The sequence below is a fragment of the Lutra lutra genome, chromosome 13, assembly GCF_902655055.1.
Source record: "Lutra lutra chromosome 13, mLutLut1.2, whole genome shotgun sequence".
Classification (NCBI taxonomy): domain Eukaryota; kingdom Metazoa; phylum Chordata; class Mammalia; order Carnivora; family Mustelidae; genus Lutra; species Lutra lutra.
Window position 1 is genome coordinate 91,984,071 of NC_062290.1, and position 23,892 is coordinate 92,007,962.

Here is a 23,892-nt window from a genome sequence, read left to right on the forward strand (position 1 = left end):
GATTATTAAAGATGCATGAGGGTACCTAAACAATGCAAGGCTTCATTTGCTTGTTTTGATATCCTGTGAAATATGTTCTTCTTGCATTTGCACTCAGGATTATTTTTCTAAGATTCCTCCACATTGATCCGCATGGGTATGGTCCATCCCCTTCAGCTGTTTCATAGCGCACTGCCGTGGGGCTTGGCGCATTCACCCAGGATCTTCCCCACCTTTGCGAAGGTGGTTTGCTATCACTCACGGTGCTGCCACGAGCGTCCATATGCAGGAGTGTTTGGGGGAAGGGAAGGTCTCACTGTTATGACTCAATCCATGTAATAGTTATAGGACCGTTTGGAGTTTCTATTTCTTCTTAGGTCAACACTGGCAAGACCTTCTGCCAGCACCCCACCCCCCAGCCATGGATTTATCCATCCTGTCTATGTTTCTAGATTTATGGTCATAATGTTGTTCATAATATTTTATATTTATGGTTATGTCCCCTTTTTATGTCAAATGTTTCTCTGCACCTTCTCTGTCTTGCTAGAGGTATGTCGGCTTCATTGATTTGGTCAAACAACAAACTTTTGGCTCTGTTGTCACTTTGTTTTCTACATCCTAATTTCTGCTCCTATGGTCTCTTTCCTGCCACTTCTGCATTTATTATCTTTCTAACCTAAGTCGGAGGTCCAGATGATTGATTTTCAGCTGTTCTTTTGAGATTTCTTTTTCACTGGCTATCCACCAGTACTCTTTCAATTTCTGACTCCTTTCAGTTGAAAAATTAAATTAAATTTTTAATTGCAGACCCTATGGCCCAACAATACCACTCCTTAAATCTGTCCTAAGAAGACCAAACAGACAATGATCATGTCTGCTGCCTGTTGTTATATTGTTTGTAACAAAAAAAAAAGCTGAAAACAACTGTCCGCCAAACAGACGTCTTTTACATCCACTATGGTACGTCTGACTATGTAACTGTGTGCATACACTGATACTATGTAATAGTTTGTAAAATGTATACTTTACATTTAATGAGTTGTAGCTTTACATAATGATAAAGATATACACAGTATTTTATTAAGTGAAAGAGCAAGTTACATATAGACGTATACATGATTTTATTTTTTGTTTAAAAAATTCTTTAAAGATTTTATTTATTCATTTGAGAGAGAGAGAGAGAGAACAAGGTGGGGCTGGTGGTAGAGAATCAGAGGGAGAGGGAGAAGCAGACTCCTCCCTGAGCGGGGAGTCTAATGTGGGCTCGGTCCCAGGAGGACCCCGAGATCACAACTTGAGCCAAAGGCTGACTCTTAACCAACTGAGTGACTCAGGTGCCCAAAAATGCTTTGTTTTAAAATTCACTGGAGAGGGGCACCTGCGTGGCTCAGTGGGTTAAGCCTCTGCCTTCGGCCCAGGTCATGGTCTCAGGGTCCTGGGATCAAGCTCCGCATCGGACTCTCTGCTCAGTGGGGAGCCTGCTTCCCCGCACCCCCCACCTCTCTGCCTACTTGTGATCTCTCTCTCTCTGTTAAATAAACAAATAAAATCTTTTAAAGAAATTTACTGGAGAGCAACCTGGGTTTTAGTCCAGCCATACACCACTCACATGATTCCTTTTTTGGCTCAATCACCTAAGTTGTGAGCAAAGTGCAGTCTCTGCCTCATGGAGAAGTAGTACGGGCCAGGGGGCAAGTGCCGCGAGGGAGGAGTGAGGGGGTCGGAGCACATGGGAGGGGCTCAGGGCAAGTTCCCCCAGGAGGGCACATGTAAGAGCTCAGCACACTATCCACAGGGGCTGCAGGAGAGGCCAGAGAGGCAGAGCAGTTCCGGGGCCAGGGAGTGCCGGGCAGGGTTGGTGGCGGCCACCCCACCCCACCACCCCTGCCTTGGACGCAAGCTCCAGGCTCTCAGCCTCTCTGAGCCCCCATTCTATGGGCGGTAACATAAGGGACCTGAATCAGTGATCTCCAAGGATTCTCCAAGGATTCTGCAAGTCTGAGATTCTTTGCTGACATTCACCAACCACAAGGTGACACCATGGTGAGTACGAAACCCCTGGGCGAAGCTGGGAGCCTCCGGCCAAGTGGAACCCACCCCATGAACACTCCCAAGGCAGGTGACCCAACCTCGCTGTGGAGAAGCTCTGTAATTAAGAGTGGGACGAATCAGAGAGAGAGAGCATAAATGATAAAGCGAGTAGAGGAAATGTGCCGGGAGTACCTAGCAGAAGGACCTGAGCAAGATTCTGCAGGAGGAGTTTTCTAGAATGGTTCTTCAAGGAGATCAGAGCTGGCCTCTAACTTCCAAGTGCTGGGAGAAAAATCCGCAGACAGGCCCCGTTTCCCATTTGTGACAAAAACGAGCCTTTCTGCTCACTGCCACTCCTGCTAGGTAATCCGATCGCTGTTAATTAATAAAGCTGTCAGGTGAACCATCCTCTCTGGTCATTAGTATCCTTCCAGAAAGAGAATCCTGCCTTCGCTACCCCATCCATCCCTCGGCTGGAGGCTCAATTAACTTAATGCTATGCAAATGAGAGGCTCTTCTCATCATTAGCTTATAACCCACGAATGTTAATCGCATAATTGGGCCTTCAACAGGGTAATTAGACACGATTTCGTCCATTAGTCTTACAAGGCTAATTATTGTTGAGAGGAGAGGGGGACGCTCCCAGAGCTCTGCGAGAAGGCGGGCATCTGGATGCAGCATTCGTCGGGGTGGGGGGCGCTGCCGCCAGGCACCCAGCAGCCGGAACCCAGCCTCCCAAGAAACGGGACCCTGGGAAGGCCTCGGGTGCTGGGCATGACGGCAGGGTGGGTAACGACTCGCCACCCTGGTGCGCTGGGATGGGGGAAAAGAAGACGGCATTTGAGGAAGATGACAGCCAGCCTAGGGCCAGGACACCTGGTTCCAGCCCCCACTCACAGTGAGACCTCAGCCAAATTGCTTCATCTCTCTGGGCCTCAGTTTCTCCCTCTGTGCAGTGTGGAGGATGCACTAGGTGGTCTCCAGGGGCCTTCTGGGTTTGACTTGTGTGGTTGTGAAAGCACAGAGCTCTGGCCGGGGCAGGGGGTGCAGTCAGGAGCGACGGAAAACCAAGCCAGCGAGTGGGAGGGGGTATTGGGGGAAGCCGTGGGCTCCTTGAGCAACACGTGGCAGTTACTCTGGTCGCTGTGCAGATGAGACTGAGACGCCTACGAGGAACCTGTGTGAGTTTGCTCAGGCTGAGTGCATGTTCTACAATTCCCATGCTGAGCTCCATCCCTCAGTACCTCCGAATCTGACTGTATGTGGAGACGGGGTCTTTATCTATTATTTTTTAAAGATCTTACTTATTTAATTTAATTTGCTTGTCCCTTTAGTTAAAAGGGACAAGCAAACCCCACGCTGAGTGTGGAGACTGACACGGGGCTCCATCCCACAACCCTGAGACCATGGCCCGTGCTGAGATCACGAGTCAGACACCCAACTGACTGAGCCACCCTGGCGCCCCAGGACAGAGTCTTCAAGGAAGTGGCTGTCACCGCAGGCTCTAACCCAATCTGGTGTCTTACACCAGGAGGAAATGTGGACACACCCAGAGACCCTAGGGACACATGAGCACAGAGAAAACACAGCGTGAAGGGGCAGCAGGTCGAGGGGAGAGGCCTCAGAAGAGACCAACACCTTGACCTTGGACTTCCAGCCTCCAGAATGTAGAGAAAATTCGTTTCTGTCACAGAAGCCCCTCTCTCTGTGGGGCCTCATTATTGCGGCTCTGGGACATGTCCATGGGCTCCTAACAGGCACCTCCATCTTCCCATGTCTAAAACCCAGCCAGTGGCTCCTCCCCAAGCCCATTGCTCCCATGGCCCTGATCGGCAGAGGGATGGCCAGCCCGTTCTTCCCAGACGCTCCAGCAAAAATGGTGGAGTCCTTCTTGATGTCTCTCTCTTCCCCCATGCCCTGCATCCAATCCGATTTGCATCTGTTCTACCTTCGAGATACAGTCAGAGCCTGACTACTTCTCTCCACCTGCACAGCTACTACCCTGGGCCACAGCACCAGAGTCCTCAGCTGGTTCTAGCCAAGGGTCTCCCATCTGCCATCCCTGCATATGGCCTTGTCCTCCTGCATATGGTCCGCTATCCACCCGCTCATCTGCTCAGCTCCCCCAGTGCTCCCACCTGACTCAGAAGCCCTGCCTACCTTTGACTACTCACTTCCCACTCTCTCCCCACTCCTTAGGCAGCAACCGCCATGATGCCTCATAAGCACACCAAGGACATTCCCACCTCAGGGCCTTTGCACTAGCTGTCCCCAGGCTCTTGGAGCTCTTCTCTAGGTCTTTGCATGATTTCTTCAAGCCTCTGTTAAATTGTACTCTTACCAGAAAGGCCAGGCCTGGCCACCTTCCACACAACACACCATCTCTTCCTCTGCCTTCCCGCTGCCGATCTTCCCTCCTGCCCCTTACCCTGCTTTACTGTTCTCCCTGGAGCGCAACCTATTATGGATCTTTTGGCCAAATACAGCTTTTTTCATCCCAACTAGAACATAAGCCGTGTGATGGCAAGTGTTAAGCTCTCATTTCCCTCTGGGTTCCTAGAATTTCAGCCGTACCTGCACGTAATGGATATTCTGTGACTACGTGCTGTGTATCTGAACGAAGCCACCCCCAACTTGCAAAGGAAAAAAAAATGACTTCACAGATGATAAGGCCTGCCCAGCTTCACACAGCCTGAAGGGGACAAAGCCAGGCTTCTTGAGCCTCTTGCTTAAGCACAATCCTGTTAAGCTGCTTCCTCTCGCGAGAACAATGTACAAAGTCCCAAGAAGGTGCAGGGCAAGGAAAAGCATCCGGGAAGGCTTCCTGGAGGGGGTGGACTTTGAGCCAAGCCTGGTAGAAAAGATAAGATTTGGACAAAAAACCCATGGTGCTCTGAAAGCAGCCACATCGTGAGCAAACGCTGAGTGTAAGGAAGCAGAAAGGAGACAGATACACTCAGGGCATACGGAGCATGAGCAAGAGGGGTGGGTGGGAAAGAGAGATGGCTCCCTCTCCTGCTCCCCACCTTGCCGCTGCTCTGTGAGTGGGAGGTCCAGGCCTGGCAGGTCTTTTCTTGAGACATGCAGCCGTCTCCTGGGGTCTAGAACCCATGCTTCATGAGACAGAGGCCCGAGAGAGAAAGGCAGGGCAATGTTGGGGCTCCAGGACAGAGGCTATGTCCAGGAGCTGCAACAGGGTGTCAGGGGGAGGGGAGGGTGGGGAATCCAAGTGCAGGGGATGCCCCCAGGGGTGCAGGGGGAAACCTGTGGAAATCTCAAAGCCAACAGAGCAGGGATACCCAGAGTTCCACAATCTTGGAAAAAGTAGAGCTGAACTTCTATTTGTGAAAGACTTTCTTTAAAAGTTTTCCTTTTATTAAATAATGTCTGTGATATTTAAGAAGGAGAGCTTCAAGCTTTTAGACATCTGCCACCTGAATCTGGCAGAGCCCAGACTTTGACAGCACAAGGCTGGGTTCACCGGGTCAGCATTTTATTTATGCCTCTAAGGAAGATGGAAAATTGAAGTGCGCTCTGATGTCTCCCAAAGTCTCCTTTGGGTAAAGAAAAACAAACATGATTTCTGCAAGTCATCCCAGCATCTCGGCCTCTTGCCTTTCTCGGGAAATGACTTTAAGCTAACGGTCGAGCATCCCACCTGCCAAAAATGGGGGCATCCCCATCAGAACCAGACTCAAATGCCAACTACCCCGGGCTCCGCTCTGTTAAAGGTCACCTGTCATTCTCCACCCAGGCATGGAGATTGTACCGGGTCTCCGATCACCATGGCAGGGAAGGCATGTTTGTCTTCCCTGACGTGTTACTCACCACTGGCATAGGCCCTACTATTCCTGGTTGGGTAAAACCCACCGGACCCCTAATAAGAGCTTAGTACCCGCACGTGAAGAAGAGATTGAGACGTGTTCTGCCTGTGGACAGGAAGCCTTGACGGAGGCAGAGAGGGGAGGTGGACGTGGGAGGGGGTGGGTGGTTTCTGGCCGTGAAGGTTATCGGGCACTGAAGTCAGAAATGGAGAGTCACTTTCTCCCACAGTGACACATTTACCCGGAACGGCGTGGAAATCTTTCCTAGACCTCTTAGGGACAGCAAGGAGTCTACCCAACGCTGTGGGCATGACTGAGTGCTCTCAGAAAATTCTTGGGAAAAAATTATTTCCTGCTTAATACGTAAATGGAGTTTCAATATACTCCACTAAGACTGTTAGTGTCCATCCTTAACTAACTAAATTACCCACCAAGAAAATGCCATGAGAACCCTTGTTATTCGTCTGTCCTGTGTCTTCCTAAAGATCCTCAAACACCTAGCGTGGGCCAGCTCTCGACAGCTCCCAGCTTGAGGCTCCCGGTTCCTGGCTGCCCACATAGGCCGTGCACCTTCTGGATCCCCCGCTGCCATTTGGGACAGCAGAGCCTCCCCTGTGGTGGCCCGTGGTCGCCTGTGGTTGCCTGGGCTCACGCTCTCTCTGGGAATCACCATATTTTTATCCCCTGAAAGACCCCAGAGGCTGCCAGCAAAGGGTTCAAAGGTAATGTACATTTTTGATGTCGTTGCTTCAAAAGTAATTGCTCTTCTGCTCTCAGAGACAGACGACAAACCTAGTAACAGACTGTCATAAACTAAGTTTTAACCCAGGAAAAAAGCAGTGCCGACCTTCCACATTTGCTCAGAATCCTCCTCACCAGACTTTCTTACACAAACACTGGAAATAAGTGGTAAAATGTCAACAGTCCCTAGGCAGGAAAATAACAGGAGAACCTTCCTTTTTCCACTTCAGTTCTGATTTACTGGAAGATTAAAATCTGAGGCCGCAGGGGCTGTGGGCTATGGCCCTGTCATCACCATTACTGGCCACAACCCGGGGCTCTAGGCCCAGGGGTGCACCTCCTTCCTCGCTCCTGGCCAGGTGAACCCAGCCGCCACCTCTGGGGATCAATGTCCGAACTTACCTCCAACCCCCAGCGTGGCCACCGAATTCCCAGCACCAGCTGTGATTCAAGTTCGCTACAAGGAAGCACAACCCTGCTCTCAGAGCCAGGGCAGGGTGCCGTCATCCTGGGTGCCCGTGTCATTGAGAAGAACGGGAGGGGAGGGTGAGCCGCCTGGGGCCCAGTGGGTAAGTGGACGAGGGGGTTCGCTGCAACAGTCCCAGGACACGGGGACGCCCTGTGGCGGTGCGGTCAGAGACGCGGGCTGGTCGCCGTACGGTGGACACGAGGGCTGCAGCGGTGGCTGGCCTTTGGGCTGGGCTTCAACCTCTCCAAGTCTGTCTGCAAACACGCCTTGTCCATGGAAGGTGGAGAAGTGGAGGAGGTAGAATTCGGCCTGCCTGGCTTGGTCAGTCCGCCCCACGCAGGGACAGGTGCGACACACGTCTCACAAGCACCGTCTCAACCCAGTTTTGGAGTCTTGGCTGGGAACTCTCAATTCCCCCCAACACAGCTGGCTGAGCCCCATTTCCCTTACGGGGAGACCATTTCCGACCATTTCCCTTACGGGGCTCCCACGCTCCAGCTGGGAACAGCCCTCTGATTTATTTCAATTAGCACAACCCTCTACCCCGCCCCCTCGCCGTACCAGAAGCTGCCCTCCACGGCTCAGTGGCTCTTGCCTGTCCCCAGAGTGCAACCCCCAGTGTGGCTCCATGTGGCAGCCACTCCTCCGAAGTCACAAAACCTTCCGCCTTGCATCGGAGTGTCACCAGGTCGTGTCCAGCCATCCGAAGAATCTTTAAATTGTAAAGACCGACAGGGGACAAGTGATGAAGAGCCCATTTTTCCCAGGTTGGTTTCTCAGCTCCCACACAACCCGCCAGGCTCCTCCAACCTGAAGGGCTTCCTCCTTGTGGACTCCAGGGCGTCTCCAACGGGAGCGCGATTTGTCTGTTTGCTGGATCTTTCTCCCGCCCCGCTCCAACCTGTGGCGCACGGTAGCGCTGGAGGAACGAGGAACTACCATCCCCCCACCAGAGGGACACAGTTCCCACAGAGCAGCCGGAGCACCAGCCAGGGCCACGGAACCTGGCCCCTGCTATTTTGGTGATCCCTGATCCCCTTCAGAAGCTCTGATCTCCATGGACAGGGTCCAGGTCCCCCGTACATTAGGAATCAGCACGGCTCACACACACGGAGCCCTGGTCACGCCAGGCTCTGCGCAAAATGCTTTCCGTCACCATCTCATCAAACGTTTCCACCCGATGTCCTACAGGCCACGGCTCCTGTTGTCAGCTGAGGAAGCGGAGGCACAAAGAGGCTGCCGTGGGGAAGTCAGATTTCGAATGTGAGTCCACCGGCAAGGCCATCTTGGTGGTGCGGAGCATTTTCCGACTCATAGAGCCCTTCCATCTGCATTTTCCCACCAAATACTTATGTGCGGCCAGCAGAGGGTGAGGTCAGAGTGGGGGCTTCATACACCATTTGGTTGCGAAGGACACTGAGGCTCAGAAAGGTCAAGTAGTGCCCTTGACCACTGTCCCGCGAGTCGCAGAGCAGGGTGGTTGGAACAATGCACCTTCGGGGCCAGGCAGGACAGGCACAGAGAAGGCAGCTGCCCAGTGCTGCAGGACAGAGGACAGCCAGGGAGAGAAGGCTGGGGTCCAACCCCACTCCCACCCACACGTGCCATACTTCCCTTTTTGCCCTTGACCCCAGACACCCTGCTGAGACCATCACCACTTCCTCCAAAGCTGTGGGGCTTGAAGCTTAAGCCCTAAAGTCAAGCAGCCTCTGCCTGAGGGGCGGGTCCTGGCTGCGCTGCCCCGGGTGGAACGAAGTCAGCAGGACCGGGGACCCCGGTGCGGACAGCCGCGCAGCGCCTCTGCCGCTAGGACAGGTCTGGTAGCTAGCCGGCCTTTAAGAGAGCTCTCTCTTCCAAAAACAAAGGTGCCCGCAGAGCACACGGGGAATGATATGTATTCCAGCCCATGTCTGGTAAACTCTCCGACTGTGGCGGCGAGGCAGGGTCACTCAGGTTCTATTAGCTCAATTAATGAGGAGTAAGATAAGGCTAACATGCGGCTCGTCGGGCGGCTCGGCACAGAGCTGGAGTAATGGAGTTATTAACCTCAGTCAGCCGCTGAATGGTGCTGCTGATTCCAACTCCATTTCCTGGTTCAGGCCTCCATTAATGGGCTGTTTATTATCCCTAATCCGCGTAAGGATCAGCTGCACGGATATGAGAGCTTCCTGCGAGGACCGAGTGATAATAAAAGAGAGAGAGAGCGGAGGAAGGCAAGAAATCCCCTCTATCTCGCATTTTAATTGTTTTCGGGTCCTACTGCTGTCCCCCCAAGAGATCGTAGCATCCTACTCACTTCGGAACACACTAGGAAAGGCAAAGCCATTATCCGAGGGTTTCCTCGTGCTGTCCCCGAGCTCAGAATGTCACACGGAACTCAAAAGAACAAGCTTTGAAATGAAATTAGAGAGCTCCGGCTGAGAAACAACATGCCCATTCAGGTTTCACCTTCATGGTGCCATCTGACTCCATCTTATTTCATTCTCTAAAATTTCACGTCATCAAAACGGAGAAAGCAAACCAGCACTCGGTGGAACAATGTATCAACACCATTAAAGGCCCCGGCTGTGATTTTCCACCTTGCCTGGCCCACCAGGGTCTTCTGAACAAAAGGGAGACTGTGTCTGGATCTATTTCTGGGTTGTTCTCCTATCCCATGTGCCACGGCTGACGGAGGACTCACCTTCCCCGAGTTCAGCCCACCCTGAGTCTTTAAAAGGTCTTCCATGGGGAAGAAAAGCAAACGGATTGTTATTGGAGGGAAAACATTTTTAGGTATCAGTAAGTTATATGTACCGACCCAGAATGAGTAGATACAGCAACTACTCCCAGAAGGTCATCCCTTCTGAGTGTATTTGCCATTTTGGCTTCTTTTTATGGAGCAGGAATTCAAAATCATATGAGTGTCTTCCGTACATGTTTTCACGCCTCTGACCGTGTAGACGAATCTACAACATACCCATTCAGGGAGCGTGTGGATATGTGAGAATGGAAGGGGAAATAGGTCCTACATTTTGAATAAGAGTTTGCCGCCCCCCTCCAAGCCCAGAGAAGCTGTTGGGGACCACAGACCAAGCCAACTCACACTGGCTTCCTGTATCCAAATAGCACTTTCCAGTTACAAATCACACAGACACATTCCATTTACTCTCTAGGACCGCACTGCTGGAAAGCCGAGAGAATAGTTTATTGCCCCATTTGACAGGTAGGAAAACTGAGATTAAAAGTAGTTTTCAAGCTAGGCAGCTGGGATAAATGGCAGCCGCCTTGCGGAAAGGATGCAAAGTAATAGCTCAGAGCGAAGAGCTGGTTCAAGCCTGGTCTCTTCCCTGGGGTCCCGCTTCTCCAAGCCAAGTGCCTTCTACTGACTAAGCCTTTGTGAGGCCATTGAACGAATTAAGTGAGATGTAAAGAAGGCAGGTAATTGGCACTCAGAGAGCATCACCATTCTTGTCACGATCAGGATGACAATTCAAGACCAGGGGGCAGGAGAACCAAGAGAGGAGGAAAGAAGGGGATTCCCGGCAGCACGAGCAGCAGCCTGGGGCCGGCCTGACCACCGAGCAGAGCTGTCCTGACCGGAGCCCCCGGGGCTGGCTTCAAGCGCCTGGCCCCCAGAAATCTGGCAAGCTTTAGAAGCTGCAGTTGGGTGTGGGATTTCCAGCTCCTACGGCACGGCGCTGGTGTTTGCCAGCCTGCTCCCCGGAGGAAAGGGCTGTGCGTTTAGCAAAAGCCAACAACACAGCCAGCACCAACTGGGAGTCAAAGGCAAGCTGGGGAGCCGAGCCACTGCCTTCCCAGGGACAACCAAAACTCCTCTGTGCTCCTCTGGACACGGGACACTATAACCATCTAGTTTAAAACGTAATAGTGACTAAAAATCCCAAAGCACCACACTCTCAAAGGAACCCACGGAGCAGTTTCCAATTTGCACAAACGAGCTCGGACACGAAGGAGACAATCTGAAACCTGGCCCTGGGGTGATCTCTTTCTAGTCCCCAAAGTTAGTCCCCTGAGATAGAGAAAGAGACAGGCTGAGCCACAGAATCTCCCCCACCCCCCGCTTTGCCCTCTTCCCCAAGGATTTGCCAGATATGTGACAGCAGCTCTGACCTCTGGCAGGTGGTGCCCTCGGACAGAACGGACAGGATGAGGACCTTGGCCGCCGAGCCACCCCACCGTGCAGGGGGTGGAGGCGGTCAAGGCCACAGCTGGCCCCGCCCCTCCCTGCAGCACTGAGGGGAAGGAGGGTGCAAACCCCCCCCAGTCTGTCTGACACACGGCAAACTTCCCAACATCAATCAGAATCCTATACTCCCGCTCTACAGTAAACATTAATTTTAAAGGGAACGGCCGTGCTCCAAACTTGCAGCATGAAATGAATTATTTTACAACTAGACAGAGGGCAGGTTTCTGGCTGCAGCGGGGATAGTTCTTTCTTTGTTTCTTTCTTCTTCTTCTTCTTCTTCTCCACCCCCCCCCTTTTTTTACTATTATTACGTTTTAACAAACTTTATAGCCCGTTTTATTTGTTCTCAAATAACTTTTTCTCCTTCTTTGCAACACATCAATTACTTGGTCGGCTTCCCCCACGCTCTGAGGTTGGAATACAGAGATTGATACTGCTCGGCGGGGTAGAATTTAGTATTATGTGCTGCGGGTTTATGAGGTAGGAGTCAAACAAAACATTGCATCTGAACACTATCTATTTATTAGCTCTGAGAAGAGATTTATATTTGACAAGGAGACAATAACTTTGTTTTCTGATAAGCCGGCGAGATCTATTTCTGTGCCCAACCCAGAGCAGCTTCTCCTTCTCCAATAACTCTATTTACTAGCATGAATATATTTTAATAATAAAATTGATATATATGTAAATTTATTTTAATCTAATTTCATCGAACCCTCCTAAAAAAAAAAAAAAGAGGCTTTGTAGATTGTTTTCAAATCTGAATTATAGATTTCTGTATCGTATTCCCAGATTGATTTCTAGGCTATAATTCTGTCAAGATTTCCTCCTGGTGTCAAAAACAGCAACACCACAGCTAGAGTGCTTTATAATTGGCATTACAGCTGAACCAGAATTACAGCCCCGATATTCATCCCGGTGCCAGGTGGGCTCATTTTAGAATATTTCTTGCTTTCTTAGCCTGTATCTGGACTTGAAGGTTTATGGCTAGAATTACCTTCTGAATTAATCATTAAGAAATGTTAATTGAAAGCTAAGGTTGGGGAATGGGATAGTCGGAATTGAGAAGGAAAGAACACGCCCTCCAGATGGGAGGGAAATACAGAAAGGTGATTAACATGGTGTGCAAGATCAACTCTATGTTGTAAACATCTTTTTTTCCCTGCTTGTCCTCTGCCCTGGGGTCAAATAAATTAAATTGGCATTGTTTACTAAGTCTTTAGAAACTGATTTTATTCCATGGTGAGTGGAGAAATATTTACTCGCAAGCCTGCCCTAAATCAAAGAGGTTCTTGAATATTCTTCCCCGTGCGTTCACACCGCGCCCTTCCCTGCCTGGCACCGTGCGGAGGGTCAGTAAATAAAACTGTCGTTTTCTCCCTCAGGGATCAAAGAAATCGAGTCCTGGATTCTCTCCTCCAACAGTCAGTGACCCGCCCCAGGTTTCCTTTCAGTGACTGTTCTGCATTTTCCCAGAGCCTTTCATCTTCAGGTAGATGATGGGCTTACACAGAAGCTAGCCCACTGACAGGTGCCAGAAAATGGAGGCTGGAAACAGCCTTCCGGCCCTGCGGTCCCTGGAAATTTGCTGGCAACACAGGCAGTAAGACAGGAAGCTCGGGCTGTGTGCCCCACAACTAGGCAGACATCTCAGCGCGCCAGCAGGAAGCTCTCCAGCCTCACCTCTCAGGGTGGAAAGAGAGTAGAAGAGAATGCAGCCATGGAAGGCAGAGGAAAGCCCCACCCAGATGGCCAGCCCAGAATCTGGGACTATGTCACTTTATCTGGCAAAAGGGACTCTGGAGATGAGATTCAGGTAAAGACCCCGATATGGTTAGATTACCCCAGATCCTGGGGGGGTGCCCAATTGAATCACATTGGTTCTTAAAACCCGAGAAGTATCCCCAGCTCTGGCCAGAGGGAGATGTGACTACAGAAAGGTGTCAGCCTGTGCAACGGTGCTGGCTTTGGAGATAAGGGGATCCACGGCCCAAGGGCCGTGGGCAGCCTCCGGAAGCTGGAGAGGGCGAGGAAACGGCGTCTCCCCAGAGCCTCCAGAAGGAATACAGCCCTGCAGACTATTGATTTTCATCCTACAGCACTGGTTGATGATAAATCTGTGTTGTTGAAGCCACCAGGTTTGTAGGGATTTATTACAGCAGCCATAGAAACAAAACTAATACACCAACTCATGCTATTCTTAGGCAAAAGACAGGCCTATTATTCAAAGACAAATGGTTTGCAAAATACAACCATCTTGGGACCCACAGATAGACGCTGCCAAAAAAGGGTCATAGAAGTGGAAAAAAAGGGGGGAATAGAAAGAAAAAGGCAATGAATACCCTTTGGAAGGAAAATTACTCCAGGAAACGTAGGCACGTTTTCAATAAAAACTTACCAATACACTCAACGTCATTTAGGGAGAACAGGCTCAATGATGAAAGAAATTAAAGGGAAAATGAATGAGCGCTAATGGGGTAAAGGGGTAAAATAAAGGGAAACACAAAAACATTACAGAAATAAAAAGCTGGGGGTAACGGGAAAGCAATGCAATAGAAATTAGTTGAAGTTATGATGAAGGATAGGAAAAGAACAACAGATAAAAGCTATTAGAAAAAAATCTTAGGGGCACTTGGGGGGCTCCGTTGGTTGAGTGTCTGACTCTTGGTTTTGGTTCGGGTCATGATCTCAGGATTGTGGGGTCAGGCCCTGAGTCTGGGTCTGCATTGGATGTAGAATCTGCTTGAGATCTTTCCCTCTCCCCACCCCACGCTTGCGCGCTTATGCACCAATGCTCTCTCACGCTCTCAAATAAATAAACAAAAGCGTAATAAAAAAGCTTTTGTTTATTTATTTGTCAGAGAGAGAGAGAGAGAGAGGGAACACAAGCAGGGGGAGCAGCGGGCAGAGGGAGAAGCAGGCTTCCCGCTGAGCAGGGAGCCCGACGTGGGACTCGATCCTGGGACTCCGGGATCATGATCTGAGCTAAAGGCTTAATCTACAGAACCACCCAGGCATCCCAATGAATAAAATCTTTTAAAATAAAAAAGTAAAAAAGAAAAAAAGTCCCAATTATGGAAAACAGAGGGTAACTATCCAACATACACAAAATTGGTTTCCTGGAGAAGAAAACCAAGCAAGTGAACCAGGAAAATAGTAAGATGTGTACTAGAATACTATGGTCCTGCAGGAACATTCCAGAGAAAAGCCATCAAAAGAGGCAAGACTAGGGCCTGCCGAGCGTAAATGAACTTCAGGGGAGAGAGAGCCCTCACGGGCACCCAGATGGAAGCAGCACACGCCCCATGACAGAAGCATCTCCCACCCCCGGGCATTGCTATGGCCTCAGAGACATCAGAGGATGGTGTGGAAACGATGCTGATGGCAAGAAATGTGATCAAAGTGTGCTTTACTTCACGGGACGTTGTCCACAAATAAAGGTAACAGAAAAGCACTCTCAAATACGCAAGGAGTTAGGAAGTCTAGCATGTGTGTGCCCTGGCCGAAATGAATCAAAGACAGTCCTTTCAAAGCAAAGAGGCAGGGCACCTGGGTGGCTCAGTTGGCTAAGTGTCCGACTCTGGATTTCTGCTCCATGGTGATCTCAGGGACGTGAGATCGAGGCCCGCATCAGGCTCTGTGCTCAGCACGGAGTCTGCTTGAGATTCTCCCTCTCCCTCTGCCCCTCCCCCCACTCTTTAAAAAAGAAGAAGGAAAGATGAATCAAAATTGGCAAATGGCGAGGTTGAATTCTATAAACAGCTGGTGTTGAAATCTGAATCCAGTTGAAGAGAGAGAATTAAAACCTCACGAGTGTTGTAATTATTGCTAAAAACAACACAATTGTTATATTTCTAGAAAGAAACGCTTAGTCATCTTAAAAATAAGAATGGCGTCAAATAGGCTGGGATTCAACACCCGGAGAACGTGTCCACCTACAGCAGAGAGTGGACGGGCAGGGGGCGAAGAGGGAGCACACAGGGGAGCACATTCCCTTTCCTCTTCCGTGAGATAGTCAAGATACTCTGTCTCATTTGAAAATGGACAAATTGAGAAATACAGCCCAACCTTGGATGTGAAATAAGGAAACCGTGCTGGAGACCAGCAGGACCAGAACCAGAGCACCTCCTGCCCAGGTCGCTGGGAAGGGGAGAGGGGAACAATCGCAGTAAGAGAAGTCAAAGGAAACACGAACCAGAAAGAAAAGACGGGGCACCTGGCTGGCTCAGTCCAAGGAGCGCGAGACTCTCGATCCCAGGGTCACGAGTTCAAGCCCCAGGTCGGGAGATTACTAAAAAATAAATAAATAAACTTAAAAAAAAAAGATGGGAAACAAAGGAAACCATAACAAAGCATAAAATAAAGTGATGAAGGTAAAAATAAGTGGGATAATTTCAACTATTCAAGGAATAAAACAGCAGGTTGGGTAAAAAAAATCTTAATCATCATTCTGTTCACACGATGACAAAAATTAAGGGAAGCAAAGTAGTTGGAAGTAAAAGTGAGCCAAATGAGTGCAACCATGGGCTGAGCTCCAGGTCCAAAAGACGGATGGAAACATCACCACCTGGTTCCTCCCAAAGCCCCACCCAAAAATGACAGGAGAGGAAGCCTACCTGACAGGACAGAGAGAACGGAGGAAGGGGACACAACCACGGAACATCTGAGGCAGAAAGCAGGTGGCCCATGACAACCAGCTCCAGAGGCCTCTCCCCCCAAAGGCCAAAGCCCAAGTTGGCAGCAGGAAACGCTGAGAACAAACCCAAAAGTCACCAGCAAACCTTTCAAAGGCCCAGGTGCCTGGACCATTCTGGTGCTGGCAGCTAAGCTAAGGCCAGCTGGATGAAACTCATCTCGGAAGGCGTTAACCCCGGTCCCCTCCTCACTCCACCCAGCTGAGCCAATGTCCCTTCTCCACGTGGGTAGAAATGGAAGGTTTATCTCTAGAGCGGGTATAATCAGGCTGTTCGGGCTGGAGTGCCAAGTATAGTTGAGAGCCTGCATCTGTACCAAAATTAGGGAAAACGGGTAAAAAATATGCAGATGGCATTGGGCATGCAACACCTCTAGCCACCTTTGGGGCAGCTGACACGAGGATGGCCAGGACCCTACACTGGCAAGAGATATAGAGAAGATATAGAGAAGACTTCACGGGACTTCTGAGTCTGAAACTTTTTTTGCTTCTATTACCAATTGCTAGATTTTGACACAGTGTTTTTAATTTTTAAAATCTAAATAAAAATAACTGTCAGCTTCCTGGGGTGGGGGAAGGGGTCTCACTACCCTCCCGCAGAAGGCTCAGAACCTGAGCAGGACAAAGGGATCTGATGGGGGGCTCCGCACAGACAGCCCTGAGAGATCACTTTTCCATGAAGATGAAGTCTGTGGACACCCATGCACCTGTCCATTAGCATCTTAGTCCCCCAGTCTTACACAGTAGTAAACAACCAAGGGTAACCCAATGCTTGAAAAACAATCCAACAAACAAAAGAATCTGTGGAGAAAGAAAGAAACCAAGACACGCAAAACCTCAACAGGAGCAGACCGTGCAGGAGACCATGAACCAAGCCTGTCACGGATGTTCTCGAGAGCTAGAATAATCCATGAGACAAGATCAAGAAATTTTTTCTTAAACTTTTATTTTTAAAAATATTTATTTTATTTTATTTATTTGAGAGAGAGAGAGGGGAGAAGGTCAGAGGGAAAAGCAGACTCCCCACTGAGCTGGGAGCCCGATGCGGGACTCGATCCCGGGACTTCAGGATCACGACCCGAGCCGAGGGCAGTTGCTTAACCAACTGAGCCACCCAGGCACCCAAGATCAAGAACCTCTATTTTTTTTTTAAAGATCTTATTTATTTATTTGTCAGACAGAGATCACAAGTAGGCAGAGCAGCAGGCAGAGAGAGAGGGGGAAGCAGGCTCCCCGCCAAGCAGAGAGCCCGATGTGGCGCTCGATCCCAGGACCCTGGGATCATGACCTGAGCCGAAGGCAGAGGCCCAACCCACTGAGCCACCCAGGCGCTCCGATCAAGAACCTTTAAAAGGAACATTTACAGAACAGAAAAAGAGTTCTTAAATATTATAAAAATAAACACCATCGCTGCAATTAGAGATGCAACAGAAGGGCTGGAAGAGAAGGTTGAGGAACAGGAGAGCAAGACAAAGTAGAGCAAGACAAAATCAACCAACCACGCACATGAGCAGACCAGAAAAACCAAAGACAGAGACTAAAAGAGAGGAAAGATACTTTTTAAAAATGTAGAGGGCCAGTCCAGGAGATCTAATACACAAACAATAGGTTCCAGAGAACAGGGGAGGGGAGAAGAATAAAAGAAAAAAAAAAGAAAGAAATCCATCAACAAAATAATTCAAGAGAATGTCCCCGGATGGAAGGACACAGGTTCCCAGATTAACCTAAGGTACAATGGGGCAAATTAGACCCAAACCAAATAAACACGTGAAATTTTATAGTGAAATTTTAGAACTCTGTGAACAAAAGGAAGATCCTACCAACTTCCAGAGAGGGAAAAAGGTCACAGATGAAGTCAGGAATCAGACTGGCATCGGGTTTCTTCCTGGCAATTCAAAATTGTGGAGGGAGAGTGATTTTGGTTAATTCCTCGACAGGGGTGCCTGGCTGGCTCAGTTGGTTAAGTGTCTGCCTTCCTGTTGGGTCATGTTCCCGGAGTCCTGGGATTGAGCCTCACGATGGGCTCCCTGCCAAGCGGGCTTCTCCTTCTGCCCCCCACCCTGTTGTGCTCGCTCATTCTTTCTCTCTCTCAAATAAATAATCTTAAAAAAAATTTAATTCCTCACCAACCAAACTACCCAGCAAGTGTAAAGGTAGTATGTTCAGACATGCCAAATCTCAGAAAATTTACCTCCCAGGCAACCTTTTAAGCTTCACAAAAACGAGGTAGAAAACCAAAATAAAGAAAATTGGGGGATGTGGGAACAATCCCCCTTTGTGGGAGAGAGGTGAAGGGCATCTTCAGGGATTATTGACTTCAGGAAAGACAATAAGGAAAAAAGGCAAAAGAAACCAAGAGGAGCTCCTTCCAGCACAGCTGGCCCACTGAGGGCAGGTCTTCTGGAAGAACCACACAGCTGTGTGCTGGCATGTCTGTGTCCAGGACCCCCACCATTCCCATATGGCTCTGACAGACCAGAACAGAGAACCCACCTCATGGGTACCAGTGTGAAGTGTTGTTACTGAGGAGGGGAGGCTCAGCGAATGTGGGTGAGTAACCGTCTGTCACAGTCACTCCCATCAAGACGGCTTTTCCCAATGAACACACAGGAACTGCATAATCCGGCACCAAAACATATAAAGCAAAAACTGCAGGAAGTAAGAGAACAAGAATAAAAACACAGCATAGGGGCACCTGGGTGATGCAGTCGATTAAGCGAAGGACTCTTGAGTTCCACTCAGGTCATGATCTCAGGGTCGTGAGATCAAGCTCTGCGTCAGGCTCCCCGCTCAGTGCGGAGTCTGCTCCAGATCTTCTCCCACTCCCTCCCACCTGCGCATGTGCTCTCGCTCTCCAAAAATTAAAATAAAATAAAATATACATCTTTATGAATACCTATTGAAAAATCATCCACAGAATAAAGGTCGATATATATATTTTTTTAATTAGAGGTTGGACTTCAACAAGTTCTTCACACTCTGCACTAAAATAAAAAACTAATAATGAGAGTTGAACTAAACAAGGAAATCCCAATTCCCTGGAAACTTCAAACTCTCCTAAACCAAATCACAGTTTCTGAAACAATTGGCCCCAAATAGCCAGGAGCCGCTTAATAACCAGCAACATCAGGTTAAGACCAACCAGAGAAAAGTCAAATATGCTCCCCAGGGCTGAGCACACAGGGCACCCCAATTCCAGCTCCGCTCCCCCAAGCTGTGCCCCAGCAGGGCACGCCCCCAGCTGCCCCCTCGAGCTCTGCCAAACCCAAGTGATCAGCGACTCCCTTCCCAGGGCGAGCCTGGCTAGATAGCTCTTGCTTGTCTTCCTCTGGATCCCCTTCCTGTACCTCCACAACAGACACAAGGATGGTGTCCTCTCGAGTTCAAGTGAGCGGAAGAAGAGCAGAACATCCAACAGCCTTGGACACCAGGTCTGGAGCACATGGACAGCCATTGGGAAAGTGTCCTGCTCGTCCTGCAGACCCACATGAAAATGACTATCGGATGCACCAAAGGTTTCCACGTACAAAAGGAAAGTGTGGACGTAATAGAAGGAACGCCCGTGGATTGCCTGGCGCCACCATCCCCTGAGGAAGGCAAGACAGGCCGGACTGCCGCTCACAGGCAAGGGAGCTCACGGCCAGCCAGGTGAGAGCCGGGATCCAAACCGAAGCTTGACTCTCGGTTCACAGGGCAAATGCAGTGGGTGGGGGAAGATGGGGGCACCTAAGAGACCTTCCACTTGCAGAGCGGGTGGGCTTCTGGTAAGCCGCAAGCTGTCGGATGGACCTTGTCAGCCGAGCCCCTGTGGAGAGGGTGCCCAGCACAGGGACCTTCCGGGAGGCGGTGTGGGCGGGGCTGAGTTCCCCCTGGAGGGGGACAGCTTACCTGTTGGGCTGGAAGCCCAGGCTGTTCAGCATGTGCGCCTGGTCCAGGTCTCTCGGGAAGCTGTGCAGCACCCACCCCTTCTGAATGCTGTCCTGCTGGCTCAGGCGATGGCTCAGCACCTTCATGATGATGCTGTCAGGGACTGCACAGACAGGAGGGCAAGCGGTCACTCTGTCATCCCGGGCACCGCTCCTGACCCCACAGGAGTCTGAGGGAGCAGCGGCAACCTGTGGCTCCTGGGTTTCCTAATGCCCTTGACTCTGGATTGAAAAGGTGAAGGTTAGGGTTTAGGCAGACGAGGCTGTGGGTACACAGGTCCCTCCTAGGCCCCAGCAATTGAAGGAATGTGGCTGAGACGGGAAAAGCATTGGGGTGACCTTGACCGCTCCCCGACCTTGACAAGACACCATGCCCATCAGCAGCCAGGGTGGTTCCCAGGCCTGCAGCAACATGGGGACAGTCCCCGTCCCCCAGGATCCAGCTTTTGCAGCACACCAGGCCCCTGGGAGAAGGTTTAGCTTCCCTCGAATGGGACTGTGTCAGCGCCCTGGGTGCTCTCCGCTCATTTGCAACAAACAAGCAACCCTTGCTTCCCTCCTTCCTCCAGTTCTCCCCACCTCGGTGTCTAGAATCCAATCTCAAGAGTTCCCACTCTGGTTATAACCAGAGGCCACAGCACGGGCTCGCAGAGGATGAGGTGCTGGGACGTGTCTTGTTTACATTACCGCAACTGACATTTTTCTGAAATTTATACCTCTCTTTCAGACTCATTAAATGTCCTATGTTGCTGATGTACTGCGTTTTAGCAATTTGCACTGCATCTCCTGCACTTTGCACTCATTTTTCAAGAAATACTTGGTAAATATTACCAGTGTTTGCTGTGGATGCGGTCCCGACAAGCTAGTTTCCCAGAGTTGCTGTGAGGGTGTTTGGCGGCTTCTCCGGAGAGCCCCGGTCCCCCTCCTACCAGCCACCCGTGGCTTGGGCAAGTGGCCCTGGCACACATGCCTGAAACTTTCCGAAAGGCCCCCAGGCCCATGGCCACGTGAACACAGGGGTGAGAGCTGCAGAAACAGCTGCTTTCCTCCACGGCCCTTGATGCACACGTCACTCCCTCGTCACCGAAGGACGCTGAACCGTATTCCGAGCAATCCGCGTTTCCCTGAATTTGTTCCTTCTCCCTTTTCAGCCCTCTTCCCCAGTCTCGAGGAACGAGCAGAAACGGGCTTTTACTCTAATGAGAACATCAGGCTACGTAACACGAGTGGGAAGTTGATACAGCTGTTCCTGTCTCTTCCCCCGCGTGCACCTGCTGTGGCTCCCCAGTGCTGGGACAATGAGAGCGGTCACCCTTCCCATGGCCAGCAGTCCCTGCAGTCTCTGACTCCTGCCTCCCTCCCAGGTGACTCTCCCCCAGCTTCTCCCCAGTCTCTCCCACCAGGACACCCCTCCCCTATGCCTGGCCTGGGGTAAGCCTTTGGACTCAGCCTTCGGGGCCCAGTGGAATGTGCTCCTGAGGACTGCACCCAGCCAGTACCTGGACCTCTGCTTCGCTTGCTGCCCTCGTGGCTGGCTAAGTCTTCGTGTGATGTCTGCCTCTCCCAAAGATAGTGGGTTCCATGAGGAAAGAGACCAGCCCCCAGCATCACTCGTCACTTCCTTTCCCCACAACTAAGCACGGAGCAGCTGCAGAATCAACAGACGGAGCCTTCCCTTCTCGAAAGCTTTGCGGCAGCTGATCAAACATGTTAGAAGCAACTTGCCCAGACTCAGGAGAGCCAGGAGGTGGACAGGAGATCACACAGGCTTGAGGGGCACACAAATCGAGGGTCTCAGCCCCGCCCCGCACCCAGAGATGCCCTCAGCTGGTCACTCAACCTCTCTAAACAAGGGTCCAAGTCCTCATCTGCCAGAAGAGGACGACAGCATCCGTCACCACAGGCTCAGCACGGCACAGAACCGTCCAGGCGCGTGGCTGGAACTTTCCAGTTCAGGAGACGTATGTTGGAAAATAATACAAACATTTCCACGTTTCTCCACGGTCAGGGTGTTCTGAGAACAGACTGCTGGCTCTTGGGATGCGGGATGACTGACTTCAAACAAGCCTTGACAGTTACAGATAGAGCCCTCTGGAGAGATTTAGGGACCTGTCTCGAGACCTTTGTTTATATTCCCAGAGTTGTAAACCTAGGGCCAGCTGCCTTCCATGAGCTTTGAGAGTCATAATTTCAGGTCTTGTCCCCTGTGCTACAGACTCCTGTACACACAGGGTATGTCGGCTCTCGCCACGTCTCCCCGTGAGGATCGGGGCTGTGGGGAGCTAGCATTCAGATTACGGTGTGAATAAATAATGGGCCTGTTCTCTGACCCAGAAACCTTGTGTCTTGTTTCAGGATAAATAAATATAGATTAAAAACAAAATGGGTTAAGAATCTGCCATATTGGGGCGCCTGGGTGGCTCAGTGGGTTAAAGCCTCTGACTTCGGCTCAGGTCATGGTCCCAGTGTCCTGGGATTGAGCCCCACATTGGGATCTCTGCTCAGCAGGGAACCTGCTTCCTCCTTTCTCTCTCTGCCTGCCTCTCTGCCTACTTGTGATCTCTATCTGTCAAATAAATAAAAATAAAATCTTTAAAAAAAAAAAATCTGCCATATTGCTTTCCAATCCAGGTCTACCCCCTAAATAGTTACAGATGTTTTCATCTAAATAAGAAACCAATACAGGAAGAAGGCCTTCCCAGCGATCTGTCCAGTGGGTAGTTAGAGAGCACGTGTGGGTCACTACTGTGATACACGGCCAGCCAGAGGGCAAGGGTCCTGCCCTCCAGAAGCCCACATTCTAGCAAGAGAGATAAGTAATGCCCAAATCAATAACCAGTACAGAGAATCATAGGTACTATGAAGAAAACACACCAGATGATGGGAGGCTGCTGGTGTGACCAGCTCTAGGACAGCCTCAGGAAGTCACATCCTGCTGAGATTCCAAATTCTGGGTCCTGAGCTGCGTGAAGACCCAGAGAGGAGGTTCTGGTCAGAGAGCATGGCAGGGCCCGGGCCCTGAGGCTGGAATGATCTGGACACAGGCAAGCTTCAGAGACCGGGCCCATGTGGCTGGAGCAGAGTGGTCTGTGGGAAGTGAGGGTGGACAGGCCCAGCCGGGTGTTCAGGAAGGAAGGGGTTTGGGGATGATCAGGTGTCAGCCTCAGTGCATGTCACCGAATGAACATACGGGGGTTAAGCCCAGCATCCTGCACTTGGCCACACTTGCCCATGGAAAAGCTCTTTCTTTGGTATCAGCCAGTGGAGTCCCCATTTGGGGTTCCTGGGTTCCAGAGATGTGACTGATCAACAGTACGATTTTCTAAGTGGTCAGTGCAGGCTCCTAAGGGCAGAAATGGACCCCGTAAAGTCTGCAGAGAGCTCGGGCTGAGGATGTAAATCAAAGTCACCAGCTAACAGCTCCTGCTCTTTAAATTTCTAGAAAGGAAACATCTTTTGCTGAGGGGACCGTGGCTTCCCTCTCCTACTTCCGGTCCTGCCCCAACCCGCTCTGACACTCTGAACTCCAGTCTCTTCTGCCAACTGGGAAGGTACCTGGGCGTGCTTTGGGCAGGCGGCAAGGCGAGGGGCCGCAGAGGGCTGGGAGACGCAGGAAGTGCCGAGAGCTCCAAGGAGGGGAAGACACGCGTTTCCGGGAAGAAGGCGGAGGGCCCGCACACTGGCTCTGACCAAGCCCCTCTCTTCAGGAGCCAGGGGGACAGACACTCAAGTCAGCACTTCTCAGAAGGGTTCACCATAATTTTGAACCGCTCATTATTGGTGAATATTTGTTTGCTGCCTCTGTCCCTACCGTCACCCCACCCTCTAGAAGCAGGGACCCCAGTAAAGTCAGGCACTGTGGAGAAAGGGGGAGCGCTCTTACACTGTTGGGGGGATGCAAGCTGGTGCAGCCCCTCTGGAAAACACAATAGAGGGTCCTCAAAAGGTTAAAAATAGAGCCACCCTACGACCCAGCAATTGCACTACTGGGTAGTTATTCAAAGATGCAAATGTGATCCGAAGGGGCACGTGCACCCCGA

At 50.6% G+C, this 23,892-nt stretch overlaps 1 protein-coding gene across 1 annotated transcript in view; it reads right to left on the reverse strand.

The window, feature by feature from the left end:
- AK8 (adenylate kinase 8) overlaps positions 1-23,892 on the reverse strand; it is a 114,119-nt gene that overhangs the window by 28,970 nt on the left and 61,257 nt on the right. Inside the window, exon 11 of the mRNA XM_047700106.1 lies at positions 19,815-19,956. Coding sequence (XP_047556062.1) covers positions 19,815-19,956 — 142 coding nt within the window. The remainder of the gene's footprint in view (positions 1-19,814; positions 19,957-23,892) is intronic.